The sequence below is a fragment of the Myripristis murdjan genome, chromosome 13 (genome assembly GCF_902150065.1).
Source record: "Myripristis murdjan chromosome 13, fMyrMur1.1, whole genome shotgun sequence".
NCBI classification, from domain to species: domain Eukaryota; kingdom Metazoa; phylum Chordata; class Actinopteri; order Holocentriformes; family Holocentridae; genus Myripristis; species Myripristis murdjan.
This window is the reverse complement of record NC_043992.1, coordinates 11,622,181-11,641,994: the sequence shown is the minus strand read 5'-3', so window position 1 is coordinate 11,641,994 and position 19,814 is coordinate 11,622,181. Positions and strand designations below refer to the sequence as shown.

General features: G+C 40.0%; 1 protein-coding gene across 1 annotated transcript in view; it reads right to left on the bottom strand.

Annotated features, from left to right (window-relative positions):
* Positions 1 to 658: 658 nt before the first annotated feature.
* snx19b (sorting nexin 19b) overlaps positions 659 to 19,814 on the bottom strand; it is a 48,778-nt gene continuing 29,622 nt past the window's right edge. The window contains exons 12-14 of the mRNA XM_030067126.1: positions 8,268 to 8,452; positions 5,544 to 5,631; positions 659 to 4,426 (exon numbers count right to left, since the gene is read on the bottom strand). Of these exons, the coding sequence (XP_029922986.1) occupies positions 4,303 to 4,426; positions 5,544 to 5,631; positions 8,268 to 8,452 (397 nt within the window). The 3' untranslated portion in view covers positions 659 to 4,302. The remainder of the gene's footprint in view (positions 4,427 to 5,543; positions 5,632 to 8,267; positions 8,453 to 19,814) is intronic.

Below are 19,814 nucleotides of genomic sequence, written 5' to 3'. Positions count from 1 at the left end.
GATGATGATTTTATCCGTAAATGTAATAAAAGGTTTCTCTGCAACACAAAGCCGCTCTCCACCTCCCCCATATTGTATGAGACATAAAGGTCAGTGGAAAAGGATCCAAGAATTTGTTCTGATTGTAATTATGGGGCGTTTAATGGTTTTCATCCATGCTTTTTGTTGTTGTTGGACATAAACCACAAGTCTGCAGGCTACAGCAGCTTGGTGGGGAGCATTTTGATCCTCAGTGAATGTAAAATATCCATCCAAATGGTTAAAATGAAAACATGGAAGGTCTGGATCCAAATCAGCATGTGTATGCAAGTCCACCCTAAAGAGGCCCAGCAAACTGTTTGCTGCTGCACTTACTATATATAAGATATCCTTATGACAATATAAATTAATCCCTATGATAAACTATTAAAAACAATGGCACGGCAGTGCTGGATTAATAACACTTAGATTGAACTTGGTTTGATTGATCAATCATTTTTAAGATAGCAAACATGGCAGTAAAACCCAAAATCCATCATTAAGTGTTATGAAGAACCTGTCAAACCTCACAAAGATACAACAAATCAATGCCAGCCTGAATTAACTTCAGCGATTGTTCTCATAAAATGTATTACCTTCTTTAGGCCAAGAAAATAATGAGTGTGAACCACAGTTTACTGTTTTATTAAACCACGTTTGGTCATTTATTGTTTTTTGCAAATATGCTCAAGAATGACCATCAAATGTTTAAAAGATTGTGATGGAATTCAGTTACACAATCAGCATCAGCAAAATCAACCACGGCGAACAGCGACAGTCACGTTCAAAGCATTTACATGTACAAAACAACACCACGTGTTCGCAAGTCACGCTGCACGGGAGTACAACAGAGTGAGGAGAGATGGGATCTAAAATCTACAACTGAATAAGACATGATGTAACAGTCAGGGAATTGAGGCCGGGTTGTAGGAAAGCTTTGTGTCATTGCAGGCTTACTGTGTTTGATTTCACACAAAAAGTAAAGCAAACTCTAGGTAACAAAGTGGTTCATTTTCCCGACAGCTATTTGCAGCAAATATAAGAAGGTGAAGAGAAATAAAAGGTGCATACAAAGCAGAGAGGAGGAGAGAAAAATGGGATTAAGGCTCACTGACTACCAATACATATTAATAATCAAATTTTAGTAGACAATAAGTGTTTGGTAAGAGAGCATATTAGAGCCACTGTAGGGAGAAAAAAAAAAAGATATGAGGCCAAGGGAGGGAGGAGTAATATTCTGTAAAAAAAAAGACTTGTTAATATTCAATTAAAAAAACAAAAAAAACAAAAATGATTAAAGTGTTAAACTTACAAGAAAAAAGTTTCTGAGAGAAAATTCGAAAATTCTGAGATTATAGTCACAAATTTACAAGAAATAAAACTATTTTCTTATGCTATCAGATTTAGTAGTATTACCTTGTTACTAAATCCCATTGCAAAGTATAATTAGATGAGGTCATCAACAGCAGGCAGCAGCATCTGCAGTGTGTGGCTGTTTTTTTTTCCCCTGAATATTACGCCCTCCCCCAGCTCCATAATTTTTTTTTCTCTCTCTACAATGGCCCTAATACGGAATCGCAGTTTGGTAGCATTACACGTGACACCGTATACTAACTTCAAAACTATTCTATGGTACTTAGACACACTTCAAAGAAATACGACATGACACAGGTCCTCTAACTCAAAAAGACAGTACAGTACAGTATATGTGTGTTCCATGATAAATATAACAACTACTACTGAAAAAAGTGCATTTGTTTGTCACCATGAACAGTTTTTTCTATGAACAGTATCTATGTACTTGTGATTTGACATGTCATCATATGGCATTCCTTCATGGGACAGACAGGCAAAGAAATCAGAATAAACTTATGAGGATAAATCTGACACACAATTCATCAAAATTTGACATCATAAAAAACAACACATGATAACAATTTCACTTCACGGACTTGTAACTGGGCTCCACTAAGGCGTGGTCAGCGGCTACACTGGAACTGCACAGTGACCAAACTTCATCGAGTCATCGTGTAAGGCATCACTAAATAAAAAGCACTTCCTTCCACCCGGTATGGCATTCTTCTCTGTTGGCAGTGGTACCCACATCATTCCTCTCAGGCCATCAAATTACACTTATTGACGGAGATCAAAACAATAAGTTACAATCAAGCAAATAAATACATCAATAAATAAGCAAAATCAAAAATCATCACAATGGCACAGAACAAAAGGAAGGAAAGAATTTAAGACCAGGAGGAGGCCATAATATCAAGATACAAGTGCAGCAACACTGGAATGACTTTAAAGTGGACACAGAGGTTGGGTTGGACCTTGTTCAAGTTTTTAACAGAATCCTTGCTTCATGACATTCGACATTTACTTTACCTTACCATGTTTTCAGGGCAGCTGCAACTGAAAAGAACGCCACCTTAGATCGAGCTTGTCAGAGCTCCTCAAACTTCCTTCACTGTAACTTCTGTCTACCGCTGCTCTAACCAGTGAGTGTGGTCGTCTTTGTGGAATATCACCCTGGCCTGTAGTTTAAGACAATCTGTGTTAAGACATGGGGATTGGACATCACTGTGACACAATCCATGTAACTTTAATAATGACCTTGGCCGTGATATTATCATTAGGATTTAGGATCATTAGGATTATTACAATTACCTATGCAACTGTCATGCTGCGTTTGTGCAGGCCCAAAATGATGGTACGAATGGCAAAAGCAATCTTTAAAAACATTCATTAGGTGACTGTAGGCTCACTGATGACTTCAATTGAAACAAAGCGATTTACAGTGAAGTGATCAGGGGAATGTGAGATTTTTGTTGCATTGTAACATGTTTTCAGGAGTTAGAGACGACCCCTCCTTATCCCTGGTATCTAATTGCTCTTCAGGAGCTCACCATACCAGGTGGAAACGTAGAGGTTACGCAGTTTTATTGGGACGATAGGGGAATGTAACAGCCATACTGGAGGTCTTCAGCTCTGAGAAAAATGGGTAAGACCAGTAGATTGCTTTTTTACACTTATGCCTCAACGATATGGCACTGACATGATTAGCATCTGTGCTCTTTTGGACTGATACATCTAAAGTGTTTTTAGTTATTTTAGTTAGTTAGTTAGTTAGTTCGCAAACCACAGTATCTGGTCAGATAACAATGACTGTCTTTGTTGTTAATACGTATGATTTGTCCAGCAGTTAATGTTCGTTAGCCTTCAGCAGGAAATAGCTAGTAGCAGCAAGCTTACATTAACATTAGCTGTTTTAGAAAATTAGCATGCCAGAAAGTTCACTAGTTAAGAAAGGCAAAAAATCAACTGTTTCTTCAGGTAAAGTGAACTGACTCTTCTCAAGCTAAAAGTCCTAACATATTGGAAACAAATCTAAATGAACAGACCCTTCATTTTTACTTTATCAATTAGTGAATCTTCACTTACACAGCTACTTTTTTCTAGGTATCTCTTCTTGTAGCCTAGTTGATAAATATTCTCATTCATGACGGCAGTAGCTGTGGCTGTTAGGAGATTTGCCACAAAAGTGCCAAGCCTCTACAATATTGCAACACAGTCTAACACATGCGAGTTCTGCATCTGAACACTGGATGGCAGGTTAAAAAGAGATTATGACGTGAGGCGTCTGATCATCTAGGAAGGCTCAGATTTAGGAAGTGCGCTTTATCACGTGTGGCGTTATGCGGAGCAGGTGGGAATTTGAAGATGGGGGCAATAGAGACCAGAAACAACAACAATAATCCCCAATAGCCGCTGCTGAGCCTTAAGTGTGGGGGAGAAAGGCAAATCCTGCTTCTTCAGACCAGAGCAACACTGGGTTTTTCTATCCATGGATTCTGGGAGGGGATAAGGACAGAGTGTGAAGGCCATCTGAAGTGAGTTTGTCCAAAGCCAGAGGTTTTAGTGAGCAGGAAGAGGCTGAATGTGGAGATCGGGAGGCTTTCCCACATGTTTAGACCCCATCGGTTTTCAGTCCAGTACATCAGAGACGTTCTGGGATCAAACACAAACCAGGTGCTCTCATGTAATCAAAGCTGGTTCAAATGTGTGCTATGTAGGTGTACGTGCTTGTGTCTGTGTACAGCACACCGTGTTCAAGAGCCACATACGTCAATACATCAAGGCTAAATTGGAGACAGACCCGAGTGACCTCAGGGTCCAAATCCTGGAGTTTAAAGAGGGGACAATGAATATTCAGTCTCTACAGATGCATTCACTCGCACTCCCATTGCAATGTTCTTGTAGGGGGTCTAGTCTAGATTTGTTCCCTCATGCCAGCAGTTTTTCTGGGTTCTTGGAGAGGCTCTGCAGCAGGCTCCTCTCGAAGTCCTCCTCGGGTATTTCAGGAATCAGGAACTCCAGGAGAAGGTCGCATATGCAATAGAGCAGGTGTCTGAGATGGACAGAACCAGTGGTCAGTAGTGTAGAGACACCAGTTAATCTGCATTTGGGTCAAAATGCACCTTTGTTCTCAATATGTGTGTGGGGGAAAAAAAAGAATGAAACTTAATGGAAAAAATGTGATTCTCATATTGGGCTGTGACTGGGAGTACATGTTTTGGTCTGGCTTAGAAGTATCAGACATGCCTCTGCTGACCCGTCCTAGTCAGTTTTATGTAACTGACCCAAATACCCTATCCAAAATATTCCAGGAAATGAATATACAGTACATTCCACCGTACCGGCACAAGCCACTTTGATATCAATTAAAATTCCTGAGATATTATCCTTTTTCTTTTCAGGGCATTTTTAGGAACTGCACTGCAATGTCATATTTATTATTGCCTTCATATTAATGACAGTGAGGACATGTTATTTTATCCTGGCCAGCGTGGGGATCTTCTGTTAGACTCGGGGCCCTGTTACCCTCTCAAACAATGCAAAAATTATACTTGTTTTGAATAACAACAATCTCAAAATCCCAACACTCCTCTGGTACAAATTATATTGTGAAATCCCTCGCAATATCCAGAGGCAGTCACAAAACAGTCCAGAGGAGTCCCTCCATGTGAAACCCAATAAAGTGCAAGCTCGATTTTTGAGTGTCAGTGGATTTCTGTTATGTGAACAACACTCTAGCCCAAAGCGGACAAAACAAAACAAAACAAAAAAAAGCATCAGTACTTAGTTAAACATTTCAGCAGGTCGATTTGGATGCATGTTGCTTTGCAAAGAAGTGACATACTGATTGAGGTTGATCATCTCCTGTTGACAAATCTGCCATTTGACTACCATGCATATCTAAATGAATGTGTTTGGCTAGCACTTTCTGTATCAGACCACACCATAAAAAGGGACAGACTGATTGCAGAACATTACATTACTTTTACAACCTTTATGCCTTTCACACCTGTTCAACAGTTCCCTATATTATGGATCGATGATGTCATGTCTATACAATGTCAGCAGCCATTAAGTCTGTTGTTTGTGGTGAATAAATCACGTCGAACTGTCCATACTGTATGATTGCAGGTGAATCTGTCTTTGTGTGTGTGGATGTACATAGTCACCTGTTAATATATGGGTCTTGCAGAGAGTCCAGTGCATTCTGCCAGCTGAGTTTGTATTTTTCAGAGCCCAACATGTCAGAGACCAGATCTGTGCACAGATACAAACAAAAAGGTCCCACAGTCATACAAATCACTCAAAGTCAACTGTTTATTTTATTTAGCAGTGTCTGACTAATTGATGCATGTGTGTGTCTGTGTGAGCATACGAGTGTGTGGCAAGCACAGAACAGAGACTGAGCTTTACATTGGAATAACCATTAAGGGATGCCCCAGTCACATGACACACAATAGCAGCATGTACTGCTGTAAGTTAGACTATGAACAGTAAAACCGATTAACAGCAAAGGTAACTGACAGGTTAACAGGTAAATGCTAAACAACATTAGAGTTCAGTGACCTTCCTATTAATCCTACCAGCTCACCTTCAGCACCAAGGACAGCAGCTGCAACGCTCTGCCCCCTCACCTAAAACCAAAGCCAATATCTACACAAGATTTCACCAGACAGAGAAATACCTGGAGTAGAGATGGAGAGGCAGAAGCTACAGGTGGAAAAAGGGAAACTGGGGATTTGAAAAGTACAAATTTGCTTGGAAATTCAACACTGCGAGCAATGAGCTAACTATACCACTGAGGGCAACTATCTTTTGGAGTATATAAAATCTAATAGGCTAGAATATATTACAGGCTGTCACACATAATTATAAAATATGCATAAAATTATACACAGTAAATACATACATAACTCAATTAAGCTTATTCAGTTTGCATAGAGTTTGAGTTAGTTTAACAAGTAATTGGTTTGCTGTTTGGATTTACAATAATTTCTTGTTCTGCTCACAGAAAGCCTGCATAGTAAACCTTTGAATGTTGATTCTCCCTCATATTTCCCACCAAAGCTTCAAACATAAGATAAAAAATGTTTATTCCATGTTGTAAACTAATGTCACAAACATATTCTATGTCTGCTGGTTGCAGAGTGTCACTGAAGCTACATCACAACTGTATTGAGTGAAACATGCAAAGCCAAGATGCCAGTGTTTTACAGCTGTAGCATTACACCTAACAGAAAATATGTAGATGTCTTATGCAAGTTCAGCAGGATATATTAGGTGTCTTACAACATGGGATCTCCATGTGGAACAAGGTACGGCCTTGCAGCATGCATCTGTGATGACAAATCCACTGATGGGACTCACTGGCTTGGCGGAAGAGGCTAATGACGTGTTAAGCACAGACTGTGCTGGACATAACTCTTTTTCACAGGTTAACTTCAACCAATCAGATCAGCGAACCATATGACGTGGTAGAAGACTGATGAAGAGAAAACGACAACAAGCCACCATCTGAGGAACTCTGACAGCTAGTAAGCAAGTTGGTGTAGCTATCTATGAATTCAGTGAATATAATGAAAGAAATCGTCTCCAGTTCTGATATAACTGATGCTATAGCAGCATCTATACTAACCCTGACACCCTCTTCAGGATCCGCCATTGTTGTCACTTCTCACAATCGTCACACATAACCCTCACCTGCAGATGCCAGTAGAAGGCTGATTGGTCTGAATCACTGTGTTTTGGCTATAAGCACATCACTTGAATCCTGGCAACATGGATTCTCACGTGATCCTGATCTCACAAACCCAGCTGCCACATAAGGTAAAAAATACAAGTGCAACCTACAAAACTAGTTTCAACTATAAAAGGCAATAGAGAGTTTGTTTGTGACCCACACACCAGTGCTTGGGGCCTCGATGATGCATCTACTAGACAGTCCTTCATTGCGACAGAGGACACATCTGCGATCACGCTACAAAACATATGTGGAGAAATGGGTCGAAGGTCACCTCCAAATATGGCTTGAGTGACTGGATCTGAAAACATTTTGTGTGTTCACACCTGTGTTTAGTCTGTCCATTTGTTATCAAATCACCTAAGAAAAGGCAAAAACAACTTCATGCGAGCATAAAAACTTTGTTTTGTGAAATTTATTTATTTATTTTCACATTGTGCCATTTCCATCAACCTTCCCTGATGCGATACTTCAAAATATCCATAAAAACACGTTTCTGGAAACACAGCTATAGAGATATTCATGTTTTGTAGAGGCCTGCTGAAACAATCTCTCTCAAGTGCTGTAAGTCCATGTGCCCATGTACAATGCAAGGATTGGTCTGGTCATTCAATATTCTCTCCTGGTGAAAAGTGCACTGGTTATGCAGTGCAGTTTTGAGAGGAATATGGTTTACATGGCCTGGCCCACAAGAGGTGGAGATTAAAAATCATAGCCTATAAAGAGTCTGGCAGATGCTAGGAGGCCTGCTTGGGGGCCTGTTGGTGATTCAGGGACAACAGAAAAGCACTGACGCAGCTAACTCAAAGTTATCCTTATGGCAATTACACTGAGGAATTTGTCAAATTGTCACATATTTTGTGTGATGAGGATTTCCTGCCAGTGACCACCCCTAGCACCAGAATTTCATTTGGCTAAATCTACAGCATCTCAGAGAGAGGGGATGGGACACTTATCTGTGATGTAAGTCCAGCTGTAATTTAGGCTGATAGGACAGGCGAAGTGTTGCCTAGAGCAGGTTTAATCAATTATAACTTTGCCTTATTTACACGGTGTTGTGTGTGTATGTGTGTGTGTGTGTGTGTGTGTGTGTACGTGCGTGTGTGTGTGTGTGTGTGTGTGTGTGTGTGTGTGTGTGTCTTTGCTGCTCTACCTGGTAGGAGTCTCATCAGACACTGTAGGACCTGCTGCTTGGTGTCGTCTTTCTGCTGCTGGCTGCGTTCAGGTGCAGGAGCAGCGGGCAGCACTCCCCCTGGCCAGACGGCCTCCTGGATGACCTGTAGATACAACACCCAGTACTGGGTACATGTGAGGTTGGCCACGCTCACATCCAGCCACCTGTAATGCACAAACATTAAACAGTAGGAAGTTAGTGCAGAGAATGAATGGATGGACAACTGGGTACATATCAGGATAAAAAGAAGGAAAAAAGATTTTATGATGGTGTGGGAAATCTAGCCTTTCAAAACAAGCCTGAGCTTTGGTAAAGTGTTGGGTTGTATATTTCCCTGGACATTAGAATTCATATGGTGGTGATTTCATTAGTTGCTCTGTGCTCCCCTGAGCGCCTCAATTCACTTTAATATGCAGAAAACAGCTCCCAAAATAACACTTTTAGCGCATTAATGAATACAAACAAGACTGATGATTATATGTGAGCATACTATCAGCTTGGATGTATGTGTCGCAAGGCTATTATGTGGAACATTCCTGCAGATGCTACCTCTCAGATCAACTTTCCAATTCAAATAGGAAAATAACAAGAAAAGAGATTTTCAATTTCCTCAAGAAACGAGTATCGGAACTTGTTGCTTTTTATATTGACATAGTCTGCTTTGTTTGTATTTGTTTTTCTGCTAAAAGAGTTGTTTTGGTACCTGTTTTTCCTGCACTATGGAAGTGAATGGAAACAGACAAATCCAGTATTGTGGGCTAGGAGCCCAGGGGAGCACAGAGCAACTAATGAGGATATTTCACCACCATTTGGACTCATATCTCATCCAGGGAACTACACAACCCAACACTCTACCAAAGTTGTAAACAATATAAAATCATTTTCAGAACTATTATTGTAACTATTATTATTGTTCACTTAATTCAAATGGCAAAACTTTTGACTGGAAATTATGCCTATTGCTCATGGCAGTTTATGACTTCATGGTGATGATACATGGAGAGCTTTGGCAGAGAAGACAGAAGGTGGAGACAGCAGAAAGTATATCAGAAAAACAGCAGGGAAACATGCCATGAAAGAGAATACCATGTGTGGAGACAATGCACTTGGAATAAATAACTCACACAGCTATCTGACCATTAACATTTCAGGTCCGGTTTCCAAAACATCCACCTCTTACACAGAACAGTCCATATCCACTCAGGTTCATCTTCTCTTGGCAACAGTTGCTTGACTTGCCCTCACTGAGGTGCCAGAAACACCCAGCAAGTTCAACGTGTCGTGACCTTGTCATTACGCCTGACCCGGCCAGTCTTGAATGATCCTGTCTTTAGACCAGTCAGTCGTTTAAGACATGACCCGTGTCTCATTGCATTCCCACACAGATTTGATGTTCTCGTGAACTCCAAGTGCAATAGAAAATTAAGATTAGTAGAAGTAGCCAGGCTTGATTGGCGTGACCTAGTCCCATGCACAACTGATCTAAAATCTCATTAATTTCCCCGCTGATCCACGTAATGACATTCCAGGTCTTGTGAAGGAAAAAGTAAATGAAATCGTCTATAAGAAGCCAGGAAACTTTGACCCTGTCTTTTTGACCTGACCTTTTTCACACTAAGATTTACTGTCTGAGGGGTGGAAACACAGCCAGCTGCCATCCAGACTGGATGGAGAGGTTATTTAAAGTCCAAAGTAAAGACTAAAAACATCTCAATGTAGCTCAAGCATTCAAACACGTTCAGCCTGTGAAGTCGCAGTGGACACAAGCAAGCTGATAGCATGAAAAAAGATCGAAGTCTGACTTCCTTTGGTCGACTACATGTTGATCTCAGGGTATTTTACTGCACTGCTACCTCTGTTACATCACACACACGATCTGCCAATTCAGTGTCATTGGCAATAAGATGGTAGCTAAAAGAGAAACCAAACTCTCAAGCACTGTATGATACTTGTAAGATCGACTGAGTTGAGCATCCTATCACGTGCAGGAACACACGTGCACAAACACAAAACAAAGTGTAACACATAGCACTTTTGTATCCTGATCCATCATTTCAGACGGAGACCTGATACAACCTGTTTCAGTGATATTTAACACCATGCAGATGCTGTTACATAACACCGTTAAAACCACAGACCAGCATTAAAAAGAAACAGGGACCTCCCTGCAGGACCAATGTTATGCTTCTTCTGCTCACTTCATTGGGCCCCTTAATGAAGTTATTTCATTAGCTTGCTTTGCCTGGTTACCACACGCTGTTTGGCAGCACACAAAGAAACTATGGATCAACAATTGTGCCAGCTACATTTTTTTGATTTTATATGATTTTACACGCTTTTACCCAAAGGTACTGCATTTCGTAACGACCAGAGAGGAGCCAAACCAATCTTTTGACATTTTCTGCTATTCAGGTTGGACAACTGCCGCTGAAACTCAATTGTCAGCGGTTATATCTTTCTGGTAAGCTGATATAAAACAGCACTGTGGCAGCAGAGTGCACAGGAAACAAGAGTACATGGAGCTATTACAGTACCATTGACAAGAACAACACTAAACAAGAAAAGTGAGGGGATGCCAATTTACAGAGATTCAACATTGACTTATGGCTCCACAACTATAAACTCCTAATGGTACAGAATTAATCTCCTGATGCTGTCAGGTTACTGTGGAATACAAAAAAATGTTAACAATTTATTGTTCCTTAAACTTAGAGTTATAATTTTAAAGCTGCACTGAGATGCTGCTAATTAACTTCTTTATGCTTAAATGAAAGTCTGGGTTGAAATTCTGGTGTCAATGTCAGTGGTAGGACATTTTTTTGCACATAGGGAGTGACAAATTGAAACTTAAGAGTGAAACTCAAAAGTGTCTTTGATATGGTGTAAATTTTCTGAACCAAAAAGAAAAAAAAAAACAAAAACAAAAACAAAAATAGTGTACAGCAACAAAGTATAGCAGGGGCAAGATGCATGAAAATGCATGACACTATACATTTAAGACTGAAGAATCTATATATGCACAAAATTGAAAAACATACACATGCAGTCTATTTCAAATTCATAAAGTAAATCTGCTTTTGAGTTGCTCATGCATTGTTTCCTTTTACATACAATTAATCAGAATATATGGAAATTAGTCGGAATAAACTGGAGAGTTATACAATTGCAGGTTAGCCCATAACAGGGAAAAAACATCTGGCAACATAATCTTGGTTAAAACAACCAAATTTAATGCAAATTCAGTTGAATTTCTGCCCTGCATTGTGCATTCCTCCATCACATACTCAGATGATTTCTAAAACCCTAGTTGTAACACAAGAAACGTTGTTTGCTCTGCAGTTTTTTAAGTGTAATATAAAACTGTCACCTACTGTAATGATGCCCATTATAGAGAGGAAAATATAATAAACTACTGAAATTGAAACAAAATTATCCCTTTAAGTATTCATTCATGAACAGTACACATTCACATTTACATTCACAGGTTATTGTGACTGTATCAAATACAGGCTTAAAGGCTGAAAAAGCACGCTAAGTCTGTGCTGATCCAATGAACAGCTTCTCAGAAATCACACCAGGCCACACAGAGAGGTTGTTCAACATTGTGTTCCTCTTCTGGCTGGGGTGTTTGGAGTCTATATCATAAGGCTGAGCATATTTAGAACGGCACAGTCACGCACAACACAAGAAACAGTATTATCACTGAGTGTATTTCTCAGGAGAGCGGTAAAAATAAAATAGTTAGCTACTACCATTAACACTACTGTTCTCCAGCAAGACCTCAACAAGCCCAATTTTCACAAGCCTATTTCACATTCTAGTACACGCTCTGATTTCTTCTGACACTGTGAAAATATAAACAAAATCTTTATGGCATACTCCAGCTGGAAAATGACCTTGTCTAATTGACATTTAGAATTAGGCTGGAAAAAGTGACAAGGTAAACAGAGCTGGGCTGGGTGGTTTTGCAAGTTAAGAGAAGGGAAGCCAATGTTCATTTGGGTAAGTGAGTGAGACAATTAATGGACTGTCTGTAGCTTGGCAGAAAAAGAAAGTTGATGAGCGGCTGTTTTTAGATCTTAGCACATTGGCTTTGATACTGTTCATTTAGACTATCCATTGCCACTTAATGAATGTCTGTTGGCTCGGGCTGGGTTAGCCTGCCAATGTTCATTTGTCAAAGAGAAAGATAAAACATGTGCCGGCTATGCACACTGATGCTTAAACAGGTGGCCTAATATTTTACAACAGCTCAAATACAGATATCTCTTTTGATGCATGTCGGTGTAAGAGCTTTTTCCTGAAAACATTACTTGTCGTGGTCTTGGCAGATGATCTAATGCATCTATCATCTTCAGGTTTGGGCAAGGTTGGTTTTTAGCTCCTGTAAACAAGACATGGTATGACTTTTTTCCCTAACATTAATTCCAGAATTACTGATTCATGCCAACTGATACCAATTCTCATTGCAGCCAGTTTACATCTAAACATAAAACAAACCATCTGAGTAACTGACTTGTTCCTTGAATAGATCTTGATCTTGAACAGATCTTTCACATAGGACAAAAGACCAGAGCTTACTCTACCCAATTACAGCAACTAGAGTGGCTTTAACTAGTTATTTCCCATATCTGGTGAAACTGATCAAAAAATAATCTAGGTACAGTACCTCTAAAAACAAAAAAACAAAGTTCTGACTGAGAAATAAAGAGTGGTACTTACACTCGCAATGCTAAGCAAAACTCTAGAAAAGCTTCATGAAATGAAATTTGTCCAAAGACCTTCAAACTTGAGCTCTATATGGTACAAATCACCAACACATACCAAACACTGATCACTTTGTCAAACTCCACTTGATGCCATAAATATAAATATACTAGTAATGTGAGTGAACAGCAAAACTGTCCAAATTTTGTTAAGCAAAAAACAATAAACATTTTCTCTGCAGTTATATGCAGAGATCATGAAAGTGTTTTTCAGGAGCTATAACAAATAGCGGCAAATAGAACTATGTAGTAGTTTTTTCCCTAACTGTAGGCCTGGCAGACATCATGTGCTATGGTCCTAAAATAGCCCGCTGGTTAAAAACAGAGTGTCCCAATCGAGCTTCACACTTCAGTTCAGATTAAGATGATGATGTGGTCTAGTCGGAGCTCTGATCTAATTGAAGACACAGACAAACTATTCAAAATGTTCCAGACTAAATTTCCATTTTGCTGAGACAGATCAAAAAATATCAAGTTAATTAAAATCCAAAAAAATATTAAATAGGATTACTGGGCCACAATTAATCAAAGACAAGCAGGAGATATTGATTATAATCATGGCTTCATTGCAAGCGCAGTTAGGGTCATTTCTCAACATCAATATGAACACACTGCCAACCTAACCCCTGCATACATTCCAAAAGGAAAGCCAAAGCCTAATTGGGACACTGTGTTCAAAGTACAAGATCATTTAGCTACCAAGCAATCACACTGCTGACAAAATTGGATTCATAGCCAATATAGGCGACTACATGCTTACTACACGCTCCAGCTTTCCATAGTTCAGTATATCTGACTCTACAATGTTAACTTCAAAATGACTGATGAATGAATTACATTTTGTGTCATATTTTGTGGCCATAATTAAATAAAGGCCTAGTTTCAGATAAAAAAGAAAAGGTCAATTTTTGAGTGAAAATTGTTAAATAAATAAATAAATAAATAAAACTTTGTTTTCTCCAATTTTCTCTCTGGCCTAAATGTTTGGTAGTATCATCTGACTGGCACGGTTTGTTACTAACTAATAGCTGACTTTGAGTTGCGCTATTTTGCATCTCAAATTGAATTAGGGCAGGGTGCAGAATAGCTGCAGAGGGATGCTGCCATGTTTTGACAGCGTAAAATAATTAGCAAGTACACTATAGCCCTCACAGTCCAGATCTTAATACACATAGTCTATATGTCCATGGTGCTGAAATCCCAATCACCTGTTACCACTGGCAAAACACCATGGAAAGCATTTACACATGACATGCAATCTGTAAGCTGGAATTGGTGAGCCCCTGCAGAAGACGTGGTCAAAATGTGGGGTTTAGCGCATGTTCAAGTTTATTTAGAGCCTTTAATCACTGATATAGTCTCAAAGGAAAAACATAAAATGAAAAAAATGACACCCCGACTTAAAAAAACATTAAAAAAAAAAAAAATAAAAAAAATCATAGTGGGCACAAACAAACAAACAAACAAAAAAATAATCTGAGAACAAAATAGTGGGAAGAAATCTTGACAAAGAGAGGGAAGCCCTTCTAGGCTGGCAAAGAGTGCAATGGGTACAGAGTGGACAATTATTAGCTCTAATCAAATAGTCAATTGGTTAAATGCAGACAATTCAAAACTAATCAAACCAAGAACAGAATATGACGAATGTTCAATGAATGATGAATTAAGCTTCAAGATTAGATATTATCCTTGTGGTCTTTTCCCCTGGTGCTTTGCCACAATAATTAGCACTATGGACACCACAAAATCTGGACTCAACGTCAATCATTTAGAGAGTATTCACTGGAAAAGCACAGTAAAGGTATAATTTGCAGTCCAGTGGTGGTTACAATTTGCCACTGCTTATTTAACATTCGGCTCATTTCTCTGCAGATGAATCCACTGCTAAATTTGGCCACAGACACAGAAAAATGACACGACCACAGAATCACAGAGCGATACAAGAATCGCTGACTGATACAACAACTTGCGGTGGGATGATAGGAAACTAAGTGAAAGGACTTCATCTGCCGCTGCCTGTTTTAGCTCACACAAATCATCAGCATCGGCTTTACCCATGTCTACTATCCGAGCAGGTTTCTCTCAAACCGTATCAGCCAGAGATCCAGAGAGAACCTCATCTTATTGGGAGGCGACTCATTTACTGGGGTCACATTTACTCAGACGGGATGCCGCGTCAAAAATAACAAATAAACACATTTTCATGGCTGGTGTATTGGAGAGCCTCAAACACTGTGCTTTGCTGCCTGGCTGTTATCTTAAATTTTCTCCAGATGGCTCAGCTACAGGCAGAGTCTCATGAGTACAGTACACTCCTGCCCATAAAAACCTTTTCACCTTCCTTTTCAGACCTGAACACATGGCAACGCATGAAACTGTGAATACCTGTAGGATGAACACATTGAACCATCTCTAAATCTGTATACCTTCAACTACTGTTAGCGTTTTCCTGCATCAAGATATTGAGGAGCTGAGTGCTGTTGCTGCAGTCTACAGCTTCATTACAAATATCACTACATGTGAAATGGGTTTTGACTTGTATCAGAATCAATAAAAATATGTTTTTCCTGAATTTTATGAGAATTTTTCAGGAGATAAATTTGAAACAATCAAATTCACCTCCAGACAATATGCTTATCTCCCGATTCGATACTATCATGATACTTGGCTTCTTATTCTAACCCTAACCCCTCTGACCCTAAATTTGGAGCAATATTTAATCCCCTTGCCTACAACTTAGCTTGACATGCTTGGTACCAACAGATTTCTAAGGTCATCAAGTTTCATATGACACCTTAGATGATATCTTTACTTTATTCAGTAATGCAACAAAATAGATTAAAATAATCAATCAATTAAAAAAAGAAATGTGATATTTAAATTCATAATTTTTTTCCCGACCCCTACTTTCCTGATTAAGACAAGTCCTAATTTTCTTACTCTGATAGCAGGTAAACTGGGTCTCCTTTTTAAGTTGACCTTGCTTACAGGGAGAAAATCTATGTGCAAAGATATTCCTTTCTTTCTCTTTTCCCCAAAATTTCAAACCCTCACAAACTAATTCGAGGTTCCCCTTTATTTCTTTGAGAGAAGAGATCCCCATTTACTAAGAGTGAAAAAACAAAGACCAACAAACCATCTACGATCTGCAAACAGCATCTGATTCATGAGAAGAGGATGTCTTTCATTATTCATGGTTGGTGATTTAAAGAACTCTAAGCTAATAGTTAAACTATTTGTGTGCCTTGTGCACTTATTCTACACTATAATGTAATGTAAGCTTTCACTTTTTGAATACAGTTATATAAGTCCAATTCTGCAAGCTATTTCAGCGATGATACTGTAAGTTGATTTAACAATATAGCTACCTGGGTCCATTTGCAATAACGAGGCTTCTCTTAGATTCTGCCTAAGAGAACAGGATGAAACTGTGGATATCATGCGAACATGCACAGTTTACATCTCCACAGATGAGATCATTTAACTGCAGCCTGCAAGTAATAAGGGAGAATTGCGGGTCTCGCAGTGAAGACAGTCAGGAGCCATGAGCAGATGAGCTCTGCACAAGATCATGACCCTGGAATTGTCTGCCTGTCCAGAGGGCTTTATTTTTGGTACAAATTCAGCCAGACTCAGAGCTTCACCTGGACAGGCATTACGGCTCCAGGTTTCTACCTCCCAGAGAAGATGTAGTTGTTGCCAGGTAACTGTCAGCATGTATGTGAGGGCAACAGAGTGAGGAGTTTAAGATTTATGTGGGATTTCAGGTGAATAGTTGCTAATTGCCCATATTAAAGATAGGAATCCTGAGTAACATGCCACCATCGAGTTTCTTATTTTCAGTCAAATCAAGCAAGACACCCCTTCTGGATAGAAGTAGGTAATGACTAAGAAAGTATGCCGGCTGAGTCGGCCCCTCAACATTTGCGAAGGCATAATGAGAATGCATTTAGCCAAACTTACTGGAAGGCCACCACTGAGTGCCTCATACCTCCACAACAAGGAGATGCTCCATAGCAATTGACTGCAGGGCTAATAATGAAAACTGTATGGGACTATTGAAAAGGCTGTTTCTTGTCCTGCGGAGCTTTTGTAAAGCATGTGTATAGCTTTGTGTGTAGTGGGCACCACAGTCATCCAAACACCTAGAGCTGCAGTTATCTTGTGCAGACTAAACTTAAGTGAAAGCACTGAGATAACATCCATATATTGGTTCCCACGAGGTCCTCTGACTGAAGCAGGAATAGGATCATAATTAACCTGTGTTTCTGCGCTGGTGTCCTGATGTGATTCATTAAACCTAAGAGGTCCACAACAATCTGTCCAGTCAGTGCAAGACATTGTCTACTTTCCTGGTCACCCCTACTACCATCTGCAATGTCAGTAATATATCTGCAAATTGCTGTAAAGTTTCTGGGAGGGAAAAAATCTTGTAAATTCCATCGTTTCTTTTGCCAGCACATCGTTCATGATAAAAATAACCTCAGTGCCAGGTGCTCACCATAACCAGCACTATTAGAGTGACAAGCAGGGACAAAATTAGAGGTCAGTCGATGTTGTAGAGTGTTAACTGCCCAGCGTTAACAGCCAAGTCTCACTCAAAACAGTCATGGCTATAAACAGCAGCGGACACTGTTAAGATTATTAATTCTATCTGTGTTTATGTGTGCTATTTATGGAACATGTTCATGTTTTTTGTGGATAAATAAATCAAATTATCCTCTGCTATGGTTACATACTGATCCAAGTTTTCTGAGTTTCTGTAAACTTTTTCAAAAACCTCAAAATAGAAAACCCAAGTAGGATGACTGTTTTCCCAGAGGCAAATTTGTAGTGCAAGAATGACTGGATGTTTGCACCAAATTCTATGTCATTCGAAGCTGATGTGTGTGATATAACTGTTTATCACAATGTTCAGTTTGAATATGTAATTGTAGCTCTTTCTGCCTTTCAAGATGCTGGAGCACAGTGATGAGTTTCCATAACTCCCCCAAATTTTTGTCAAGATCTGATGGACTGTTTGATCTCTCCACTGTGATTTAATTGTGGGGAGCAAAAATCAGTGCTTGTGTATCATTAAAATGATTCCAGCACAACTTGTAGAAATACAGACAACAATACAAATGCTGTGAGACAGAGAGACAGTCTCAAGGTCTCGCACACTTCTCACACAGCTCATTCACACGCACACAAAAGCAAAGGCTGCCATCCAGACTTTCTATGTGTGATGTGTCTGCTCCCGGTGAGGCATGCAGCTCAGTCCGGCTCTCCGGCCCCAGGCTCGTCACATTACTGCCTCCATTCATGCCGCGACGCCATCTTGCAGCCGTCTGCCCTGCCATCTAAGGTCAGGTCTGTGTGTGTGCATGTGTGTGTCTGTGTGTGTGCACATGTGTGCCTGGCCTGGTTTTATTGAGACTGTCGTGGCGCCTGGTTCCCCACGGCTGGTCAAAACACTGACATCTGAAGTTACAGCACCAAGCCAGAGCCTGATCATATGTGGTCCAGACAGGTTTACATTCACACAGTTCATACCAAAACACAAACTGACACACTCAGCAAGTGACACACACTGAGATAGTGCGAACACCGAGATACAAACACACACAGCACACACAGGTCAAGATCCATTGCCTAAACAACAATGACATTCATTGAACTTAGTCTTTGCAGTCATCACCTCTAGGGTCTTCTGGCAATCAGCAAAGAGATTACTTTTCCCTTTGGTGCAAGCAACCACAGAAATACATGCTTACACACACACACACACACACACACACACACATATACATACACACACACACACACACACACACACACACACACACACACACACACACACACACACACACACAGACATAGCTGAGTCCCTTCAACCAATTAGGGCTGACAAATGCCAAGTAATTCTATATGAGAGATTGTGGTCTGGTAGCGCCTTAGACTGTACAGCGTTATTGCTACCATGAAAACCACCAAACTCATTTTCCAGTTACACTCTGTCAAAGAGATATTACTTAAGCAGGGTGAATGAAAAGGAGAAGGCCCACTCTGTGCTCTGATGTCTGCCTGTGGGCTTAATGGATAAAGTACACAGGACATGTAACTCAGCTATAAGCACAGTGATTCTCCTGCTGAGTATGCCTGCTGCATTTTAAATCATATTATTAGACCAGCATTGTGGAATCCCATTAGGAGAAGAAGTTTGTAAAATATGCACATCACCAGTTTTGTTAATCTATCAGCCTTCTAATCATCCAATGCAAGAACTGCTTACTGAAGTCTGTGGCTGCTTTACTGGTGTGCTAAGAAAGCTCAAGGAAAATAAAACCTTAATCAGAAACAGAAAGTTACACATACTGCTTCAAGAGTCTGACTTAATATAGACAGGGGAGCAGGCTGTATACAAGCAGTAGGCGCGTGTAGCTGGCCCTAGACAACCTGGGTGAAATACACACCTCTCACACGAGAGGAGAGGGAATGAGCCAGCTACTCTCTCTGGTAGTGATTACTCCATCTCTTTTTTTATGTGTGTGTGTGTGTGTGTGTGTGTGTGTGTGTGTGTGTGTGCGCGCGTGTGTGTGCGTGTGTGCGTGCATGTACGTATGTGCGTGTGTGTGTGAGCATGCGTGCGTGTTTGCATGTGTCAAGGTCTGCCAGGAAAGAGACGTTTACAGTGGCAGGTGACATATGTTATAATCCTGAGAGGAAAATCACCCAGAGCATTGCCATGCGGTTTCCAATGGCACACAACTAGCAGGGC